At 52.7% G+C, this 22,530-nt stretch overlaps 1 protein-coding gene across 13 annotated transcripts; it reads right to left on the reverse strand.

Annotated features, from left to right (window-relative positions):
• Positions 1-2,484: 2,484 nt before the first annotated feature.
• LOC144606163 (tyrosine kinase receptor Cad96Ca) lies at positions 2,485-22,518 on the reverse strand. 13 transcript variants are annotated; one of them, XM_078421978.1, is made up of 13 exons: positions 20,937-21,075; positions 14,657-14,867; positions 13,150-13,265; positions 12,279-12,366; positions 9,993-10,164; positions 9,216-9,354; positions 8,165-8,263; positions 7,306-7,466; positions 6,564-6,695; positions 5,641-5,755; positions 4,496-4,595; positions 3,440-3,539; positions 2,485-3,000 (listed from the first exon to the last, which is right to left on the reverse strand). In XM_078421978.1, exons 1-13 carry the CDS (start codon positions 21,040-21,042, stop codon positions 2,887-2,889), a joined length of 1,653 nt encoding a protein of 550 aa, XP_078278104.1. In that variant the 5' UTR covers positions 21,043-21,075; the 3' UTR covers positions 2,485-2,886. The 13 variants fall into 13 exon arrangements, with proteins under 13 accessions (XP_078278104.1, XP_078278101.1, XP_078278110.1 ...); XM_078421975.1 differs by having other exon boundaries at positions 12,279-12,369; XM_078421984.1 differs by lacking the exons at positions 9,993-10,164; positions 20,937-21,075 and adding an exon at positions 22,475-22,518 and having other exon boundaries at positions 12,279-12,369; positions 14,661-14,989.
• Between the last annotated feature and the right edge of the window lie 12 nt (positions 22,519-22,530).

The following is a 22,530-nucleotide window of genomic DNA, read 5'->3' on the forward strand; positions in this document are numbered from 1 at the left end:
GGACCCGCTGCCGGGCGGGCGGGCGCCGCAACCGCCGCGTTGTCTCCCTGTTTCTGGTCGCAGGGAGAGAGCAGAAACCGTGCGGGAGGAGCAGGTTGCATTTACATTGTGTGCCTTTGGAGTCTGAGCTCCTAGACATCGGTCGCTCATTAATTACACGAGAGAATGGGCCTTTCACTCAACATCCACAGAACCAAAGGCCCTCTGCCAGTCTGAACCACTCGGCTGTCTGGCTGTGGATAGACACAACATGCTGGAGTAACTCAGCGGGACAGGCAGCAGCATCTCTGGAGAGAAGGAATGGGCGACGTTTCGGGTCGAGACCCTTCTTCAGACTGTAGAGGTTCACAGTGGGACCCTGAGAAACATGGACAATTCCCAAGATCTCCAGAACCAGCTCTTAGTGAAGGCGGACATCGATGATGATTCTCACCGCTGCCTGCATGAATAGAGTCTTTAGACTTTAGAGATACCATGTGGAAACAGGCCCTTCGGCCCACCGAGTCCTTTCCAACCAGCATTATCCGACAAACTAGGGACAATTTACAGAAGTCAATTAACCTCGAAGATAGACACAAAATGCTGAAGTAACTCAGCGAACAGGTAACATCTCTGGATAGAAGGAATGGGTGCAGTCTCGACCCAAAAGCCAAATAATTATGTCTTCGGAGTGTGGGAGTAAACCAGTGCACCAAGAGAAAACCCACACGGTCACAGGGAGAATGTACAAACTCCATTCAGTTTGTAATGGGATTCACAAGTTCACAAGTTATCGGAGTAGAATTAGGTCATTCGGCCCATTGAATCCATTCCGCCGTTCAATCATGGCTGATCTCTGCCTCCTCATCCCCATAACCCTTGACACCCGTTCTAATCTGGAATTCGTCTATCTCTGCCTTAAAAATATCCACTGATTTAGCCTCCACAGCCCTCTGTGGCAATATTCCAGAGATTAACTGTCCTCTGAATAAAGAAGTTCCTCCTCACCTCCTTTCTAAAAGAGCGCCCTTTAATTCTGAGGCTATTTCCACTGGTCTTAGACTCTCCCACCAGTGGAAACATCCTTTCCACATTCACTCTATGCCTATCTATGGGATGATGATGATACTTTCTCGTCATTTGTACATAGCTAGGTGCAGTGAAATTCTTTGTTTATGCATACAAAATACACAAAAGAGTTGCCACAAAGGTGCCGACAAAGTTACAAAAAGTACTCATCCCTTCTTCGTACCCCCCACCAGGTGCCCTTTCTTTCTCGGCGCCCCCCCCCCCCCCCCCCCCAAATGCCAGGAACCTTAGGGGCAACTGACTACTGGGAATTGCTGCCCTATGTCTGGTCAAGTCGCGAGGTACTGGGGTGGTATTGAGAACCTCGAGTCCATGCGTGGGGAGTACATAGCAGCCCCACCCTGCACCCCCTCACACGTTACCCACTCACCCATCCTGTCAGACCCAATCTGATATTACCAAATAATAACACAAGCGCTGGAAACTTTCACAAGGTCAGGTTGCATCTGCGGAAAGAGATAACGCTTTGGGTCAAAACCCCTTCAGCAGGACTGGGAAAGAGAGAGCAATTGATTTAAAGTTGCAGAGTGGGTGGGGGAAGGGAAGGCCATGACAACGCGGATAACACTCATCGAGTGGGGCCAGGACTGTCGAGCGAAGAAGCTGTTGACAAAGTAATCCGGTCAATAGATTAATGAGGGCAGCTCGAGAGGACTTTGGACAAGCCACATTCAGAGTACTGTTTGCAGTTCTGGTCACCCCCATTACAGGAAGGATGTGGAGGCTTTGATGCAGAAGAGGTTTACCACAATGTTGCCTGGATTAGAGGGCATTAGCTAAAGGGAGAGGTTGGACAAACCTGGATTGTTTTCTGTGGAGTGTTGGAGGTTGAGGGGGAGACCTGATAGAAGTGTATACAATTATGAGGGCACTGATAAGGTAGACAGTCGGAACCTATTTTCCAGGGTAGAAATAACAAATACTGAAGGGTGTAGCTTTAAGGGGAGAGGGAGAAAGTTTAAAGGAGACGTGTGGGGTAAGTTAAGCCAAAAATTAGTGGGTGCCTGCTAGCAGTGGTGGCAGGGTCAATAGTGGCACTTAAGAGGCCTTCAGTTAGGCACATGGAAATGCAGAGAATGGAGGATTATGGACTACGTGCAGTTGGAGGATATTAGTTAATGTTGGCATGTTTGAAATGGACAATGTGAGCCGAACGGCCTGTTCCTGTGATGTACTCTACTCTTTCTACGTCCTATGATAAAGGGAAGTGAGAATAGGACTGATGGGATCTGTTAGCAGACAGCATGGCCTGAATGACCTCCTGTGTTGGAGTAAGGAATGTACATTGAAATTTCTCCCCGATCACACTGCTGGCAAAAGCATTTGGTCGTTCTGTTGCAATCACGATATGAATGTAAGTTGTTATTTTAATAGCAGTAACATCAGCCCAGCTGGCAGGAGAATAAATCAGTCAGATTCATGTTTTATTCTAGCTTTCACAAAGTTTTACAGAACGTCACAGACCCACTCCCATCAGCACGATGACCAGCAACGCACCAATTCACAGCCAGGGTCACCCAGTCACAGGTCAAGGCCAAGGTCACCCACAGGGTCAAAGGTTAATGTCAGGGTCGCACAGGATGGCCAGGATCACACCCCAAATCATAGTGCAAGGGCAGGGTCACTCAAAGGGTCACAGTTCATGGCCAGGATCACTCGCAGGTCACAGTTCACAGCCAGGGACCCTCACAGAGACACAATTGCCACATCGCTCAGCCTCCTGTCACCAGGCTCCCTCCAGACCACGATGGCGATCGAGCTTCGGTGCGGGAGGGTGGGGGAGTCGAGCTCTGGCCCACCCCCACCGCCGGGGCTGCCTCAGACTGAGTCCAGCCAGCCCCTGACGTGGGTCTTGTCCGCTTGGTCGGTCCAGGGAGGGGAGCAGCTCAGCGGCATGTGCTGCTCAAAGCAGTCCTCCACCTGAATGTAGTCCTGAAGGAAGAGGGTTCAGAGGGTTAGTGAGGATACATTGAGGCCCCACTCGCTGAAGACCACACTCCCTGGGGTACAGTCCCTGAAGGTACTGACACCCCCCGGGGTACAGTCCCTGAACGTTCGGACTCCCCCCCAGGGTACAATCCCTGATGGTACTGACACCCCCCAGGGTACAGTCCCTGATGGTACTGACACCCCCCAGGGTACAGTCCCTGATGGTACTGACACCCCCCCAGGGTACAATCTCAGGTGTACAAGGGATACTGTGCCTTGGTGTTTAATCAGGGTGTAAGTTGGGTCAGTGCATGTGGGACCAGCAGTAACCCCCCCCCCCCCCCCCCGCCCGCCCACCCCCTCCAGAGTGTCGAGCTCAGTCCACAGCCCAGCACTCCACAGGCACCTCCTCCCCCCCCCCCCCCCATCTCTCCCCACTTACCGCGTCGTTCTCCACCACAACCTCCAGGTATTTGGTGATGTCGCTGAACATCGGCCTCTCCTCGTGCCTGTCCATCCAGCAGTACTCCATCACCTCGTACCTGGGGAACGAGAGCAGCTCTTACAAAGCCCAGCGGCGCTGACACCCGTCATCTCCACACCGGAACTTCCCCGCTGCCCACCGCACCATCCCAGGGCAGCCGGACTCTGACCCGGGGTCAGTATCTGAAAGTCCTGCTCCTAGCTTGCATGTCCCTGGCCGTTGGGCACCTGGTGTGGACCTGGGGGCAGAGGACGGTAAGTGGACAGGGGGTCCTTGTTGTCCTACTCCCTGGGCCAGGCCACAGGTGTGGGGAGTGGATCACCGGAGCCGACTGCCTGCCCCCTCGCGTGGATATGTCCGTGCTTGGGAGAGAGTACACAAGTCCATGGATACAGGAACAGTACATGATGGTCGCCTCAGACAGCACCCATAGTTAGGATCGTACCCGGGTCTCTGGCGCAGTAAAGCAGCAACTCTACCGCTGCACCACTGTGCCACCCGAATGATGTTTTCATTTATGTTAAGTCGACGTCTTCATGTAGTTATTTGAAAGCAAATCAAACAGGTAGCACACAATTGGGACCTGGGGTAAAGACTAATAAGAGGGTTTCAATTCAGAGGAGAGATTCTCCTGATTTTGCAACTCTGGGACATCAGGCAAGGGAGATATGCACCATCATGTGGTGTGGCACCCCCTCCTCACCGCCCCCCCCACAGCGCGGCGCTCCCTCACCGCCCCTCCCTCACCGCCCCTCCCACAGCGCGGCGCTCCCTCACCACCCCTCCCACAGCGCGGCGCTCCCTCACTGCCCCTCCCACAGCGCAGCGCTCCCTCACCGCCCCTCCCACAGCGCAGCGTTCCCTCATCGCCCCCTCCACAGGCGTATTCCTCTGAGAGTGCGCCCCTCCAGTGGCGCCCCTCTGACCACTCTAAGCAGCTGGATTGATATTGGCAGGTGGGCATTGAGTATGGGGCAGAGACGCAGTGGGGCCGCGAAGAGTGCGCGCACGTACACTTCTTGTCGACAGCCTAGGGGGGCTTTCATCTTGTATCCGGAGCAGACGTTGCACACAACCTCCTTTGCCGTCTCGAACTCCGGGTAGGGTGAGCTCCCTGTGTGAGCAAGAGAAACGGGATCAGTGCGCCCGCGGGAACCCGGGGCGGGAGCGCCTCACAGAGCAGCACCGAGGGCAGCTGCTTGTCTCGCCCAGGAGAGCCCGAGAAGTCAGGGAGGGGTGCGCTGTGTCCGCCCCTGCCCCCGCCAACGAAGATCACAGCCCAGGGATTTGTTCACCCTTTAGACTTCACTTTAAACTTCAGAGATACAGCGTGGAAACAGGCACTCTGGCCCACCGAATCCGTGCCCGCCAGTACACTACCACCATCCTACACACTAGGGACAATATGCAATCTACAGAAGATAATTAACCTACAATCCTGTACATCTTTCGAGTGAGGGAGGAAACCCGAGCACTGGGAGAAAAGCCGAGCACTGGGAGAAAACCCACATGTTCACGGGGAGAACGTACAAACTTGTGCCACTGTGCCGACCCCACTGCTGAAGAGATCACTGCTCGCTCCCAAATACTTCAACGCCACTCATCGGGCCTCAGGGACACAGATGGGGAGAGGGGTGTGGAGCGGCGGCCGGGGGAGGGGAGGGGAGGGGGGGGGGAGGATGGGAGGCAATGTTCTAGAGGGTAGTCTTCATGGGAGTGAGTCGTGTGGAGGAGATGTGGGAGAAGAGCAGATTATGTACCTCCTTTATCTCTCATTTCCCTTTCCCCTGATTCACAGTCTGAAGAAGGGTCTCGACTCGAGTCGTCACCTATTCCTTTTTTCTTGAGACGCTGCCTGACCCTCTGAGTTACTCCAACTTTTTGTGTCCATCTTGCGGAGGAGAATGACGTTGGAGTGGGGATTTGCACTGATATTGGCTTTATTAATTTATTGATTTTTAGTTTTGTTTATTATGTTACATATTGAGTATTGTGTTTACAAGCTTGTTGTGCTGCTGCGACAAGTAAGAATTTCATTCTCCCGTTGTCGGTACCCACGGCAATTAAACACTCCTGACTCTTGGTTTGAAGGGGCAGTGCTGGGGGACTGGGGTTCAGGGTGCGATGGGGATGGGCATCAAATAGTTAATTGTTCTTACCCAAACTATGCAGCTCCCAGAGCAAGATGCCGAAAGCCCAGACGTCTCCCTGCAGATTGTAAATCCCGTCCTTGAAGTATTCCGGGGGGTACCACCGGAACGGGATGCTCAAATTCTACACAACAGAGTGAAGACACAACAGTTGGCAGAGTGTCGGGAAGGTTGTGGCAGGGTGCAGCAGAACACAGAGAGCATTGGAAATGAGGGCAGGGAAGTGGCAGATGCAGTTCAGTCTGGACAAGTGCGGGGTCTTGCACTTTGAGAGGGCAAATGTCGGGGGAAGTATATACCGTTAATGATATTACCCCCCTGCACAGCATTGATGTACAGAGGGAGCTTGGGATCCAAGTGCATGGCTCCCAGAAACTGATGACATAATTAGGTAGAGTGGTAAATAAGGCGGACTGCATGCTTGCTTTCTGGGCACTGGGTATAAAATTCAAAAAATCATGCTACAGCTGTACAAAACCTTAGTGAGGCAATATTTGGAATATGGTGTGCAGGTGTAGTCAGGGCTTTACAGGAAGGATGCTGAGGCGCGGGAGAGATGTCACTGTATAACACTGGGGTTCAGTACTGGTGGGGGCTGGTGTCTGTCACTGTATAACACTGGGGTACAGTACTGGTGGGGATGGGTCTGTCACTGTGTAACACTGGGGTACAGTACTGGTGGGGGCTGGTGTCTGTCACTGTATACCACTGGGATACAGTACTGGTGGGGATGGGTCTGTCACTGTGTAACACTGGGGTACAGTACAGGTGGGGATGGGTCTGTCACTGTATAACAGGGGTACAGTACTGGTGGGGATGGGTCTGTCACTGTATAATAGGGGTGCATGCTGGTGGGGATGGGTCTGTCACTGTATAACTCTGACCAGACCCCACATACACGGTCCTCACTTCAGCGTCCCTGAGTTGCTCACCCCGTTCCTTTTCTTCTGCCTGGTTGCTCCGGGAAAGGAAACATCGGCGGCCAGGCTGAATTCGGCAATTTTACACTCCTGGGGAAAGCGACCGACCAGGATGTTCCTTGCAGCCAAGTCCCGGTGAGCTATCTGGAAACGACAGGCAGCGTTAGGGATCCAAGCCCCCACAAGCAGGTCTGCAGCCGGCCCACACCACATCAGGCCAAGCTGAGCCATGCAGAGCCGTTCAGTCCACGCTGGACCAAAGTGAGCACAGCCAGGCCAAGCCAGGTCAGAAAAGGACACAAAGTGCTGGAGTAACTCAGCAGGTCAGGTAGCATCTCTGGAGAAGATGGACACTGCCTGACCTGCTGAGTTACTCCAGCAGGAATACCTTTACCTCAGCTCTTCCTACCAACCAAGGACCCAAACAGGCCTTCCAGGTGAAGCATTCATTTGTTTGCACTTTTTCCAAAGTAATGTAGGACATTTGGTGCTCCTTTTGTGTATTAACCGGCATGTGCAGTACTTTGTTTCCACAAGTGAAGCCAGGTTGAGCCACCGGATCTTGCTGTCAAGCTGAGTCAAGCCAGGCCAATGGGGAGATGGGTCACACCAAACTCAACCAGGCCAAGTGGTGCTATGCCATGTCAAGGTGGGTGTAGCTGAGCCAGGCCGGCCGGGAGCAACGTGCCTCGCTGAGTTAGCCGTGCCCTATGCTAGCACTCGCTGCCCACGCATGCCCGTGGCTGTCCTTTACCTTTTTCGAGGCGATGTGTTCCATGCCCAGGGAGATGAAGTAACCGGCCAGGGTCAACTGGGACGGCAGGTCCTTGCAGCTGGTCAGCTGTGGCCTGTGGCTCTGTAGGAAGCTCTTCAGGTTCTGGCTTCCCACGTGTTCCATGATCAGTATGTACGGCTCTGCAGAAACAGCCAGTGGACAAGGTGAGAGGACAGGAGGTCAGCAGGAGCAGAAGGTCACCAATCAGCCTGCAGTCTGATCCACCACACAATAACATCTTGTCGGCTCCAGCCTCATGCTGAGTACAACTCTCTACTCCCTCCCCATCCCCACTGACCTCCCAACCCATCAATCACCACCTTCAATAGGTCAGTAACTCTTGCCTCCACAGAGTGGGAATTCCAGAGATTCACTGCCCTGGGAGAGAAGGAATCCCTCCTCAGAAATAGCTTCTTGATTAGTGCGGGCGTCAAAGGTCAAGGGGAGAATGGGGTTGAGAGGGCTAAATAGATCAGCCAGGATCGAATGGTAGGAGCAGATTCGATGGGCTAAATGGTCTAAGCCTGTTCCTGTGTCTTTTGGTCTCAAGGTGTAGATGGGTGCAATACAGGAATGTAGACATCATCGCTCCTGTTGCCCCACTGTCTCTGCGCCATCGGCCTGTGGCCCCAGTAACACTGTGACTCATTCATACTGCCCCACAGTGAGGCCCCAGCACTGATCCTGGGCCACCGACTGGTCACACGTTACCCAAGTGTGAGAAGGATTCACTCGGCCCCATTCACATTTCCGTCGGCAGGCCGTACCTCTCTGCAGAGTCACACGCAGTCTCGGGGTCAGAGTCACCCGGACAGTCCCACTGCGTCCACGCTCTCACCTTCCAGTACGTTCCACTCCAGCAGTTGGATCACGTTCTTGTGGTAGCCGAGTTTCTTCATGATGTTGATTTCCGACTGCAGCTTCTTCTGGGACACGACTGTGGAAGATGGAGCAGGAAAGGTCAGGGTTCAGCCGCAGGCTGGGCCAGAGATCGGGCGAGGTGGTGCTGAGGGAGCACAGTGTGACGTTGGCAGGTGGGTGTCCATGTACGGGGAAGTGTATGTACGTCCACTCTCCACCGACACTCAGTGCCATCCACCCTTCCCCACCTCCACCCTTCACTCAATACCCCTCCAATGGTTTTCACTCCAGTAGCTTACAGCAGTTGGAGGGGTTCCACATTCTCAGAGGAATACTCTTGTGGGAAGGGCGAGGAGGGAGCGCCGCGCTGTGGGAGGGGCACCGCGCTGTGGGAGGGGTGGGGAGGGAGTGCCACGCTGTGGGAGGGGCGGTGAGGGGCACCGTGCTGAGGGAGGGGCAGGGAGGGAGCGCCGCGCTGTGGGAGGGGCAGTGACAGCGCCGCACTGTGGGAGGGGTGGGGAGGGAGCGCCGCGCTGTGGGAGGGGCACCGCGCTGTGGGAGGGGCGGTGAGGGAGCTCCGCGCTGTGGGAAGGGCGGGGAGGGAGCGCCGCGCTGTGGGAGGGGCGGGGAGGGGCACCGCGCTGTGGGAGGGGCACCGCGCTGTGGGAGGGGCGGGGAGGGGCACCGCGCTGTGGGAGGGGCACCGCGCTGTGGGAGGGGCGGGGAGGGAGCGCCGCGCTGTGGGAAGGGCGGGAGGGGCACCGCGCTGTGGGAGGGGCACCGCGCTGTGGGAAGGGCGGGGAGGGGCACCGCGCTGTGGGAAGGGCGGGGAGGGGCACCGCGCTGTGGGAGGGGCAGTGACAGCGCCGCGCTGTGGGAGGGGCGGGGAGGGAGCGCCGCGCTGTGGGAGGGGCACTGCGCTGTGGGAGGGGCACCGCGCTGTGGGAGGGGCGGGGAGGGAGCTCCGCGCTGTGAGTTTTCGGATCAGACACGAGTGATCAGAGTCAGCGGAGCGGGGCTGTACTCACTCCTCATGGGGAGTTTGCAGGTCACCAGCCGGTGACCCTTGCAGTTGCCCCTGGTGATCTTGGCCCGGTAGAAGCGACCCAGCTGCCCCACCTTGAGCACCTCGAGCAGCGACAGGTCCTGTACCGTGAAGTGGGCCCGCTGTGGGGACACAATGCAGTATGTTGGCCCCTCGCTCACTCACACTCAGCACACACTAATAAAGGATACCCATTGTACACTGTCCCCACTGATATACTGCCATGTGTACACCCACTGATATATCAGTCCTGCGTATATAAGCCCCATGTACACTCACTGATATACTAGTCCTGGTGTAGGTATGCCATGTGACAGCCCCCACTGATACCCCAGTACATGATCCCATTGATACACAAGCCCTCTGTACCTGGCCTCCACTGATATACCAGCCCTGTGTACACAGTCCCCACTGATACCCCAGCACTGTGTACATAACCTGTGTACACAGTCCCCACTGTTACCCCAGTTCCACATACACAGTCCCTACTGTTAACCCCAGCCCCGTGTACCCGGATCCCATTGTTACTCCAGCCCTGTGTACAGGGTCTTCACTGTTATCCCGGCCCTGTGTACAGGGTCCCCACTGTTACTCCAGCCCTGTGTACAGACTCCCCACAGTTACCCTAGCCCTGTGTACAGGTTCTCCACTGTTATCCCAGCCCAAGGTGCAGGGTCCCCACAGTTTCCCCAGCCCCGAGTACAGGGTCCCCACCATTACCCCAGCTGTATTTGCAGCAGCCCCAGATGGGTGAGGGTACCTGCAGGCTGGGGGCTCGGGCCGGTAGCCGTGTCATTAGCGCCCTGCTGCCTCCTCGCCTGGGAGCCAGGTCCTGCGGTGAGGGCAGAACCTTCACCATCATTTGCCTGCCTTCCGCGCCTGGTCTTTGCTGCCATGCCACCGATCTTCCTCTCCGGCCCTTCCTCCACTTCCTGAATCGTGGATGAGATGAGAGGTTATTCCTCACTCCCTCTGCTCTTCTTTGGTTGGGAGTGAGAGCGGGGCAAACGCTCAGGGCCAGTGTAGGTGCACCGTACACATTTTGTGGATGTGTCGGTGTATGGGGGAGCAGCAGGGGGCACTAGATGTAGTATATCTGGATTTTCCATGGCATGTTATAGACAATAGACAGTAGGTGCAGGAGGAGGCCATTCGGCCCTTTGCGCCTGCACCGCCATTCACTGTGATCATGGCTGATCATCTACAATCAGCACCCCGTTCCTGCCTTCTCCCCATATCCCTTGACTCCGCTATCTCTCAGAGCTCTATCTAACTCTCTCTTGAAAGCATCCAGAGAATTGGCCTCCACTGCCTTCTGAGGCAGAGAATTCCACAGATTCAGAACTCTCTGGGTGAAAAAGTTTTTTCTCATCTCCATCCTAAATGGCCTACTCCTTATTCTTAAACTGTGGCCCCTGGTTCTGGACTCCCCCAACATCGGGAACATGTTTCCTGCCTCTAGCATGTCCAATCCCTTAATAATCTTATATGCTTCAATAAGATCCCCTCTCATCCTTCTAAATTCCAGTGTATATAAGCCCAGTTGTACCATTCTTTCAACATATGATAGGCCCGCCATCCCGGGAATTAACCTCATGAACCCATGCTGCTCTCCCTCAATAGCAAGAATGTCTTCAAATTTGGAGACCAAAACTGCGCACAATACTCCAGGTGTGGTCTCACAAGAGTCCTGAACAACCGCAGGACCTCTTTGCTCCGATACTCAACTCCTCTTGTCACGAAGGCAAACATGCCATTAGCTTTCTTCACTGCCTGCTGTACCTGCATGCTTACTTTCAGTGACTGATGAACACCCAGATCTCGTACTTCCCCTTTTCCTAACTTGACACCATTCAGATAATAATCTGCCTTCCTGTTCTTGCCACCAAAGTGGATAACCTCACATTTATCCACATTAAACTGCATCTGCCAGGCATCTGCCCACTCACCCAACCTGTCCAAGTCACCCTGCAACCTCATAGCATCATCCTCACAGTTCACACTGCCACCCAGCTTTGTGTCATCTGCAAATTTGCTAATGTTACTTTTAATCCCTTAATCTAGGTCATTAATGTATATTGTAAATAGCTGTGGTCCCAGCACCGAGCCTTGCGGTACCCCACTAGTCACTGCCTGCCATTCTGAAAGGGACTGGTTAATCCCTACTCTTTGTTTCCTGTCTGCCAACCAATTTTCTATCCATGTCAGTACCCTACCCCCAATACCATGTGCTCTAATTTTGCCCACTAATCTCCTATGTGGGACCTTATCAAAGGCATCTCCTATGTGGGACCTTATCAAAGGCTGATGGGTTATGAGTTATGGTGGTACACACAGCAGGCAGTTACATTGGATAAGGACTCATGGTGGGATCATTTGTTACGAGACAGAAGGGGGACTGAAGGAAGGCGGTTGGAATAACCTTTCAGATTGTTTATTTGGGCATTGGTTCTGGGTCCTTGTCCACTGATTTGAATTCCTAACCCAGGTGGATGACTTTAGACTTTACTTTAGACTTCAGAGATACAGCGCGAAAACAGACTCTTCGGCCCACCGAGTCCGTGCCGACCAGCGATCACCGCACACTAACACTATCTTAGATACACTAGGGACAATTTACAAAATTTACCAATCCCAATTATCCTGCAAACCTGTACTTCTTTGGAGTGTGTGAAGAAGCTGGAGATCCTGGAGTAAACCAACGTGATCACAAGGAGAATGTGAATGAATGAATGAATGCTTTATTGTCACATGTGACAAGTCACAGTGAAATTCTTTGCTTGCATACCAAAGGTATGCAAATAGTCACCACATAAAGGGTGCTGAGAAAGTTACAAAGTATCCCACACTGGCTCCTCCCTTGTTCTCCCCCAAACCATTCAGACAAGCACCCGCAGTTAGATCGAGCCCGGGTCTCTGGTGCTCTACCGCAGCGCCACAGGGTTGGATGGTGGGTGGTACCTATGCAAGCAAAGGCACGATGGGCCGAAGGGCATCCCTGTGCTGTAAATATCTGTGACTCTGTCTGGACGGGAGGGGGACTCACCTCAGGGTGTACACAGCGAGGAAGGCGAGGGTCCCTGACACCAGGATCACGGGCAGGAGCAGCCATAGGTAGCGGTTGGGTCCCGAACCTGCTGCAAAACATCGGGGGGGGGGTTAGAGAAGGCAGAGAGGAATGGGGGTGGGTTAGAGAGAGGGGGAGAGGAATGGGGGAAGGAGAGAGAGAGATTGGGAGAGGACAGAGGGAGGAAAGGGGGTGAGAGGGAGTATTGAGAGTTAGGAAAAGGGGGGGAAGAGAGACAGGGAGGAGGGCGAAACAGAGTGAGGGGCAGGGGGAGAGGGGGGCCGGGGGAGAGAGGGGGGCCGGGGGAGAGAGGGGGCCGGGGGAGAGAGGGGGCCGGGGGAGAGAGGGGGGCCGGGGGAGAGAGGGGGGCCGGGGGAGAGAGGGGGGCCGGGGGAGAGAGAGGGGCCGGGGGAGAGAGAGGGGCCGGGGGAGAGAGAGGGGCCGGGGGAGAGAGAGGGGCCGGGGGAGAGAGAGGGGCCGGGGGAGAGAGAGGGGCCGGGGGAGAGAGAGGGGCCGGGGGAGAGAGAGGGGCCCGGGGGAGAGAGAGGGGCCGGGGGAGAGAGAGGGGCCGGGGGAGAGAGAGGGGCCGGGGGAGAGAGAGGGGCCGGGGGAGAGAGAGGGGCCGGGGGGAGAGAGGGGCCAGGGAGAAAGGGAGGGTTTCACTCTCTGAGAGCAGCAAACATTGTCCCAGCAGATGGTCACATTGCAGAAGAACCACCTAGACTGTGAGACTGTACGCAGCTGTAGAGTTCTCCACTCACTCTTTCTGTATCACTCTCCTCCCCACCAGCCCACCCTCCACATCCCCTCCCTCCACTCCCACTCCCCACCCGTGGCCTCTCTCCCTCACCACTGTGTGAGCTGGTGGTTTGAACCAGGCTGGTGGTGAAGTCCCCGCTGGTGGTGTAGTTGGTCTCCGGGGTGCTTTTGGCCATCAGTGTCGCTGGAGATGATGATGCCGGCCATCTGAAACACACACACTGGGTGGTTACTGCCCCTCATCGCCATCGCCCACCCCCAGCCCAGCACAGGCTACAACCAGACCCACTCCTGGCTAAACCCAGGTCCCAGTCACACCCAGGTCCCAGTCACACCCACGACCACACAGTATGAAGCACCCACTGCACAGGGCTCTGTGCTTCCTGACTTTTTCCTCTCCCCCCTTCCCTCTCTCCTCTTCCCTCTCTCCCCTTCCCTTCCTTCTCTCCCCTTCCTTCCCTCTCTCTCCCCCTACCATCCCTCTCCCCTTCCCTCTCTCCCCTCCTCTTCCCACCATCTCGCTCTTCCATTCCTCTGCCTCTCTGTCCCTCCCTCTCTGTCCCTCCCTCCCACACCCCCTCTCTCCTCCCTCCCTACTTTTCTCCCTTCCCTCCCCCCAAAGAGGCGTCTTAAATTCTGACCAGACATTACTTTTAGTATCCACTAGACCAAGTGAAGTGGACACACATACTGACCTGCACTGGGGTATGGGTCCTACACACACACACTTACCCTCACTGGAGAACGGGTCCCACACACACACAGACCCTCACTGGGGTATGGGTCCCACACACACGCAGACCCTCACTGGGGTATGGGTCCCCCACACACACACACTGACACTCACTGGGGTACAGGTCACGCACACACTGACACTCACTGGGGTACGGGTCACACACACACTGACCCTCACTGGAGTATGGGTCCCACACACACACACACACACACACACACTGACCCTCACTGGGGTACGGGTCACACACACAGACCCTCACTGGGGTACGGGTCCCACATACACACTGACCCTCACTGGGGTACGGGTCACACACACAGACCCTCACTGGGGTACGGGTCCCACATACACACTGACACTCACTGGGGTACGGGTCACACACACACACTGACCCTCACTGGGGAACAGGTCCCACACACTTCAATGGGGCAACGGCTGACGGATGATAAAATGAAAATACGAAGATACTGATTTCAAATCACTGTCCTATGTGTGGCCTTCCCTACAAAACAGAGACAGTTAGAACCTGGTCAACAGCGAGAGAGCATGAGAGAAGTCGATGCTTCCCCCCCCCCCCCCCCATCACTCACCCGTCAGACTGCAGGCTGCTCCTGGATGTAATCATGGTCCACGCTCACTTCCCACACCTTGTCACAGCACTGCCCTCTCTTTTGGTTCTCTCTTTATCTCAATGTTTCTCTCTTTCTGTGTCCTCTTTCCAACTTTCCGTCCCCCTCAGTTTCTTTCCCTCCATCCCTCTCTTCCTCCACCTGCGTCGCCTTCTTTCCTGCTCTCCTTCTCTCTCTCACTGAGCCTCTCTCTCTCTCTCCCCCGTCCTTCCTCAAGCTCTCACCAGTTCACTCACTCACTTGCTCCGCTCTCTTTAGAGTGACGACAGAGCCACTCTGACCATTTCCTCTCAGGTTTGCAGCAGCTCGGTGTTTCATCAGCCCCAGGCTCCAGGAGCAGTGTGTGGTTTCCGCTGGGGTGCTGCTCTCGGCTGCCTGGCCTCAGACTCTCTGACTTGCTGCTCTGGGCACTGGGTGACAGCGTCTCATCTTTTCCACCACGAGTCTCTGGGACAGTAAGAGGGCGACAGGTTACTCATGCGATCTGCTTGAGAGGTTGATTGATGGTCTTGGCATCATGTTCGGCACAGACATTGTGGGCTGAAGGGCCTCTTCTTGTGCTGCACTGTCTATTGAAAGAGACAGCATGTCAGCACGCGGCCCACCGAGTGCATGCCATCTATCAATCACGCGTTCACACCACTTTCTATACATTAGGGACAATTTACAGAGGCCAATTAACCTACTTAACTGCATACCTTTCAGATGTGGGAGGAAACCCTCGTGGTCACAGGGAGAACATGCAAACTCCACATGGACAGCACCCGAGGTCAGGATCGAACCTGGGTCTCTGGCACCGTGAGGCAGCAGATCTGCCAGCTGTGCCACCGTGCCGTCCTTGGTCAGGGGTGGCGAGGGGGTGGAGTTGCTGATCACAGCGAGGTGGTGTGGGGGCATGGTGATTGTCTCCTGTGATCTGCAGTTGGTCCTCGGGTGAGCTGTGGGAGAGAGCAGGGAGGTTCGCACCACCCAGGGGCGCACAATCAGAGGAGCACTGCTCCTGTTAGGTAGACCCAGCCAGAGAGTGGACCATCCCCCGGGCAGAGAGGTTCTTGTGAGGGCAGTGGGAACCAGACTTGCTCTGTGCTTTCGTCCATAGAGTCAGAGACAAGGGTTCAATCCCAGGCTGCAAGAGCACACTCTGGCACCAGCACAGAGGCAGTGTTGGCTGGGGGCAAGGCACTGGGGGCGCGGCACTGGCCGTCTGTGACCTGCCCGCTCTCTCCATCAGAAAGAAAAGATCCCGAGACCAGCTCTTTACGGGCACTTTACGAGCATGCCCTGGGCCCAGTGTTAACTTTTCACTGTACCTCGGTATTCGTGACAATAAACTAAATTATGGCCTCATGCAGTGGGCACAAACTAACGTCAGCCAAAAGCCGCATGTTCTTTCGGACAGGGATTGATTAAATCAAGGGAGGGGGTTGGGGGGCAGATGCAGGTGAGACCCAGACTGTGAAAGGAGAAAATCCACCACTGGCACAATGACCCATCTGTGTTGCTGAACGACCACAGTGTGGCACAGTGGTGCAGCAGGTAGAGCTGCTGCCTCACTCCACCAGAGACCTGGGGTTGATCCTGACCTTGGGTGCTGTCTGTGTGGAGTTTGCACGTTCTTCCTTTGACCGCATGGGTTTCCTCCGGGTGCTTCGGTTTCATCCCTTGTCCCAAACACGTGTGGGTTTGTAGGTTAATTGGTCTCTGTAAGTTGCTCCTAGTGTGGAGGGAGTGGATGCAAAAGTGGGATAACAGAACTAGTGTGAATGGGTGATCAGTGGATGGGTGGGCTCAGTGGGCCGAAGGGCCTATTTCCATGCTGTATCTTTAAACTAAACTAAATGAATCAGGCCATGAGGTTGGGACACTGCAATAAACAAGGACATCACATTCTGCAGCATCGAAGTGTGAAACCAAATAACTGTGTCTGGTTTGTAAGCAAGGTGGGCTAAAGTCCCACACATTACCCAACTAATCTCCACCATCGCAGCACAGACACACACTGGTAATAGCTCAAAAAGCCAGAGGCCCAGGCGCACGACGCAGGATGTGGCTTCAGTTGACAAGAAATGACCCATTTACGAAGCTGCTGCAGGCGGGTGTCAGCACAATGACTGACCTCAGAGTCTCAAACTCCAACCCACAGTCACAGAGCTCTCATCCCCACAGCTTCCACGTAACATCGAGGTAGATCGAGAGATTGACACAGGTCCCACACAGGCTGGTCTGAGACAGTGACACAGGTCCCACACAGGCTGGTCTAGGACTGACGCAGACCCGGTCTGGGACAGTAACACAGGTCGCACACAGGCTGATCCAGGGCTGAACACAGTTCTGGTCCGGGACCATGACACATTCTATGAAAAGACAACAGAGAAGGTGGATGAAGGGGAACCAGTCGACATCATGTATCTGGCTTTTCAGAAATCCGTTCAGTAAGGTAGTGCATCAGAATTTACTGCGTCCAGTGGGAGCATTGGGGGTTGAGTTAATACATTGTCCTGGATCAGGAATTGGGCGCTCACTGGGAATACATACATCATTTTCTGAATGGCAGCCAGTGGGTAGCTGGGTGTCAGAGCCTGAACTGTTTACTGTAGTCTACATTAATGACTTGAACAAAGTGACTGGGTGCAGGCTGGGGATGATACAGAGATAGGTTGGTCAGCAAGTTGTGAACCTGCAGAGCAACAGAGACACTCAGTGAGTGAGCAAAGAGTTGGCAGGTGGAACATAACGTTGGGAAAGGGTGAGGGTTCTCCTCTTTCGATGGAAGAGCAAAGCATTATTTGAATGGAGGGAGACTACAAGACATTGTGGTGGAGATCTGGGCACCAGTACATGAAACACAACAGATTGTTGCGAGGTTCAATGGTGGTCTTCATTTGCAAGAAGTGAGGGGACTGTGGATGGCTCAATTGTAATCATGTCTGGTCTTTCCGCTGACTGGTTAGCATGCAACAAAAGCTTTTCATTGTACCGTGGTCATGCCACAATAAACTAAACCCGACAGATCAAAATTTGATGGTGTGTGACTGGGCACAGCAGAAATCGAACCCAGAGTGCGGTGGACAGATCGGTCTCTGGATTTAAGGAAGGCTGTTAAGCGGAGGCAGGGTAGAGAAGGTTCACTGGCTCATGTATGGAGCGTGATGCTCTCAGAGTTAAAATTTGATAGAGCTGGTTGCAAGAAGGGGTTGGGTGCTGGGAGGATCATTCCCCTAGTGGGGATGTCCACAAATTAGTGGGCAATGTTTGAGACATAGGTGAGAAGGAGCTTCTTTGCATCATGTACAGCACAGAAATCGACTCTTAGCCCTCATTGTCCATGCTAACATAAACATAGAAAATAGGTGCAGGAGTAGGCCATTCGGCCCTTCAAGCCTGCACCGCCATTCAATATGATCATGGCTGATCATCCAACTCAGTATCCTGTACCTGCCTTCTCTCCATACCCCTGATCCCTTTAGCCACAAGGGCCACATCTAACTCCCTCTTAAATATAGCCAATGAACTGGCCTCAACTACCTTCTGTGGCAGAGAATTCCACAGATTCACCACTCTCTGTGTGAAAAAAAACTTTCTCATCTCGGTCCTAAAAGACTTCCCCCTTATCCTTAAACTGTGACCCCTTGTTCTGGACTTCCCCAACATCGGCAACAATCTTCCTGCATCTAGCCTGTCCAACCCCTTAAGAATTTTGTAAGTTTCTATAAGATCCCCCCTCAATCTTCTAAATTCCAGCTAGTACAAGCCGAGTCTATCCAGTCTTTCTTCATATGAAAGTCCTGCCATCCCAGGAATCAATCTGGTGAACCTTCTCTGTACTCCCTCTATGGCACGAATGTCTTTCCTCAGATTAGGAGACCAAAACTGTACGCAATACTCCAGGTGTAGTCTCACTAATGCCCTGTACAACTGCAGTAGAACCTCCCTGCTCCTACACTCAAATCCTTTTGCTATGAATGCTAACATACCATTCGCTTTCTTCACTGCCTGCTGCACCTGCATGCCTACTTTCAATGACTGGTGTACCACGACACCCAGGTCTCGTTGCATCTCCCCTTTTCCTAATCGGCCACCATTCAGATAATAGTCTGCTTTCCTGTTCTTGCCACCAAAGTGGATAACCTCACATTTATCCACATTATACTGCATTTGCCCACTCACCTAGCCTATCCAAGTCACCTTGCAGCCTCCTAGCATCCTCCTCACAGCTAACACTGCCCCCCAGCTTCGTGTCATCCACAAACTTGGAGATGTTGCATTCAATTTCCTCATCCAAATCATTAATATATATTGTAAATAGCTGGGGTCCCAGCACTGAGCCTTGCAGTACCCCACTAGTCACTGCCTGCCATTCAGAAAAGGACCCGTTTATTCCTACTCTTTGCTTCCTGTCTGCCAGCCAGGTCTCTATCCACATCAATACTGAACCCACAATACCGTGTGCTTTAAGTTTGCATACTAATCTCTTATGTGGGACCTTGTCGAAAGCCTTCTGGAAGTCCAGATATAACACATCCACTGGTTCTCCCTTATCCACTCTTTCATAAATCCATGCTGACTTTGTCCAATGATTTCACCACTTTCCAAATGTGCTGCTATCCCATCTTTAATAACTGACTCTAGCATTTTCCCCACTACCGATGTTAGACTAACTGGTCTGTAATTCCCCGTTTTCTCTCTCCCTCCCTTTTTGAAAAGTGGGGTTACATTAGCTACCCTCCAATCCTCAGGAACTACTCCAGAATCCAAAGAGTTTTGAAAAATTATCACTAATGCTTCCACTATTTCGGGGGCTACCTCCTTAAGCACTCTGGGATGCAGCCTATCTGACCCTGAGGATTTATCGGCCTTTAGTCCATTCAATTTACCTAACACCACTTCCCGACTAACCTGGATTTCACTCAGTTCCTCCATCTCATTTGACCCCTGGTCCCCTGCTATTTCTGGCAGATTATTTATGTCTTCCTTAGTGAAGACAGAACCAAAGTAGTTATTCAATTGGATTTGCCATGTCCTTGTTCCCCATGATCAATTCACCTGTTTCTGACCGTTTTAACTAATCTTTTTCTCTTCACATATCTATAAAAGCTTTTGCAGTCAGTTTTTATGTTCCCTGCCAGTTTTTTTTCATAATCTATTTTCCCTTTCCTAATTAAGCCCTTTGTCCTCCTCTGCTGGACTCTGAATTTCTCCCAGTCCTCTGGTAGGCTGCTTTTTCTTGCTAATTTGTATGCTTCATCTTTTGTTTTGATACTATCCCTAATTTCCCTTGTTAGTCATGGATGCACTACCTTCCCTGATTTATTCTTTTGCCAAACTGGGATGAACAATTGTTGTAGTTCATCCATGCGGTCTTTAAATGCCTTCCATTGCATATCCACCGTCAACCCTTTAACATAGAAACATAGAAAATAGGTGCAGGAGTAGGCTATTCGGCCCTTCGAGCCTGCACCGCCATTCAGTATGATCATGGCTGATCATCCAGCTCAGTAGCCTGTACCTGCCTTTTCTCCATACCCCCTGATCCCTTTAGCAAAAAGGGCCACATCTAACTCCCTCATAAATATAGCCAATGAACTGGCCTCAACTACCTTATGTGGCAGAGAATTCCACAGACTCACCACTCTCTGTGTGAAGAAATGTTTTCTCATCTCGGTCCTAAAAGACTAAGTCAATTACCAGTCTATCTTGGCCAATTCACGTCTCATACCCTCAAAGTTACCTTTGTTTAAGTTCAGAACCGTTGTTTCTGAATTAACTAAGTCACTCTCCATCCTAATGAAGAACTCAACCATATTATGGCCACTCTTGCCCAAGGGGCCACGCACATCAAGACTAACCCTTCCTCATTACTGAATACCCAGTCTAGAATAGCCTGCTCTCTCGTTGGTTCCTCAACATGTTGGTTTAGAAAGCTATCCCACGTACATTCCAAGAAATCCTCTTCCTCAGCACCTCTGCCAATTTGATTCACCCAATCTATAAGTAGATTGAAGTCACCCATTATAACTGTTTTACCTTTGTTGCACGCATTTCTAATTTTCTGTTTGATGCCATCCCCAACTCTACTACTACTGTTAGGTGGCCTGTACACAACTCCCACTAGCGTTTTCTGCCCCTTAGTGTTTTGCAGCTCTACCCACATCGATTCCACATCATATCATATCATATCATATCATATCATATATATACAGCCGGAAACAGGCCTTTTCGGCCCTCCAAGTCCGTGCCGATCCTCCAAGCTAATGTCCTTCCTTTCTATTGCGTTAATCTCCTCTCTAACCAGCAACGCTACCCCACCTCCTTTTCCTTTCTGTCTATCCCTGCTGAATATTGAATATCCCTGGATGTTCAGCTCCCAGCCCTGGTCACCCTGGAGCCATGTCTCCGTAATCCCAACTATATCATATTCATTAATAACTATCTGCACATTCAACTCATCCACCTTATTACGAATACTCCTTGCATTGAGACACAAAGCCTTCAGGCTTGTTTTTACAACACTCTTACCCCTTATACAATTATGTTGAAAAGTGGCCCTTTTTGATTTTTGCCCTGGATTTGTCTGCCTGCCACTTTTACTTTTCACCTTACTACCTATTGCTTCTACCCTCATTTTACACCCCTCTGTCTCTCTGCTCGTGCTCCCATCCCCCTGCCACATTAGTTTAAATCCTCCCCGACAGCACTAGCAAACACTCCCCCAAGGACATTGGTTCCATTCCAGCTCAGGTGCAGACCGTCCTGTTTGTACTGGTCCCACCTCCCCCAGAACTGGTTCCAATGTCCTAGAAATTTGAATCCCTCCCCCTTGCACCATTTTTCAAGCCACGTATTCATCTGAAATATCTTCCTATTTCTACTCTGACTAGCACGTGGCACTGGTAGTAATCCAGAGATTATTACCTTTGAGGTCCTACTTTTAAGTTTATCTCCTAGCTCCCTAAATTCACCTTGTAGGACCTCATCCCATTTTTTACCTATATCGTTGGTGCCAATGTGCACCACGACAATTGGCTGTTCACCCTCCCCCTCCAGAATGTTCTGCAGCCGCTCAGAGACATCCCTGACCCTTGCACCAGGGAGGCAACATACAATCCTGGAGTCTCGTTTGCAGCCGCAGAAACGCCTATCTCTTACCCTTACAATTGAATCCCCTATTACTATAGCCCTTCCACTCTTTTTCCTCCCCTCCTTTGCCGCAGAGCCATCCACAGTGCCATAAACTTGGCTGCTGCTGCCTTCCCCTGATCAGCCATCTCCCCCAACAGTATCCAAAATGGTATAACTGTTTAGGAGGGAGATGACCGCAGGGGACTCCTGCACTACCTGCCTACTGCTACGCTGGCTAGTGGCCACACGTTCCCCTTCTGTCCGCTTAACATTTACCTGCAGTGTGGCCAACTCACTGTACGTGCTATTCACGACCTTCTCAACATCATGGGTGCTCCAGTATGAATCCAACCGCAGCTCCAACCATTCAATGCGGTCTGCCAGGAGCCGCAGCTGGACACACCCTGCACACGTAGTCATCAGGGACACCGATAATATCCCTGATCTCCCACATGTTGCAGGATGAGCATTCCACGGGGCCGATCTCAACTGACATGTCTTACCCCCAAATTAAATCAACTCACTCCCACTTTAAAAATCTTAGTCCTTTAAACTGTACCTTTACTAAAAAGCACTGTACCCTCACCTCACTGAACCCTCAACTCACTGAACCCTCAACTCACTGAACCCTCAACTCACTGAACCCTTAACCCCTCCCCAGTTCTCTTTTCCTCCTCTCCCCCATTTCCCCACACTCTCTTCCCGACTACCATCCTCTTTCTCCATTCTCCCCCTTTTCCTCAATTTCTTTTGTGCTTTTACTCTCTCCTCGTTCCCTCCCTCCTTCCTCACCCCCTCGCTTTCATTTTCTCTTGCCCCTCGTTCGCTCCTAATTTTCTCTTTCATTCTATTCTCTTCTCTCTCTCTCTTTTTCTTTTTCTTTCCTTTTCTTTTCTTTTCCCCCTTGCCCGTCCCTCTCCCTAGCAGCCACACACTCTGCCAGTGCTGCGGGAGCTCTCAGCACTTCATCTGTTTCCGTGTTCCGGGTCAC

Source organism: Rhinoraja longicauda, chromosome 26 (genome assembly GCF_053455715.1).
Source record: "Rhinoraja longicauda isolate Sanriku21f chromosome 26, sRhiLon1.1, whole genome shotgun sequence".
NCBI classification, from domain to species: Eukaryota; Metazoa; Chordata; class Chondrichthyes; order Rajiformes; family Arhynchobatidae; genus Rhinoraja; species Rhinoraja longicauda.

What these genes read in the sequence shown, in the direction of transcription:
- LOC144606163 (XM_078421975.1), bottom strand. Translation starts at nt 21,042, where the DNA reads ATGAGGGTAGAAGCAATAGGTAGTAAGGTGAAAAGTAAAAGTGGCAGG. An exon ending in TCAACATAATTGTATAAGGG is followed by an intron (nt 14,868 to 20,936) that starts GTAAGAGTGTTG and finishes TTACTGTCCCAG; the next exon opens with AGACTCGTGGTGGAAAAGAT. An exon ending in CTGCAAACTCCCCATGAGGA is followed by an intron (nt 8,264 to 9,215) that starts GTGAGTACAGCC and finishes CATCTTCCACAG; the next exon opens with TCGTGTCCCAGAAGAAGCTG.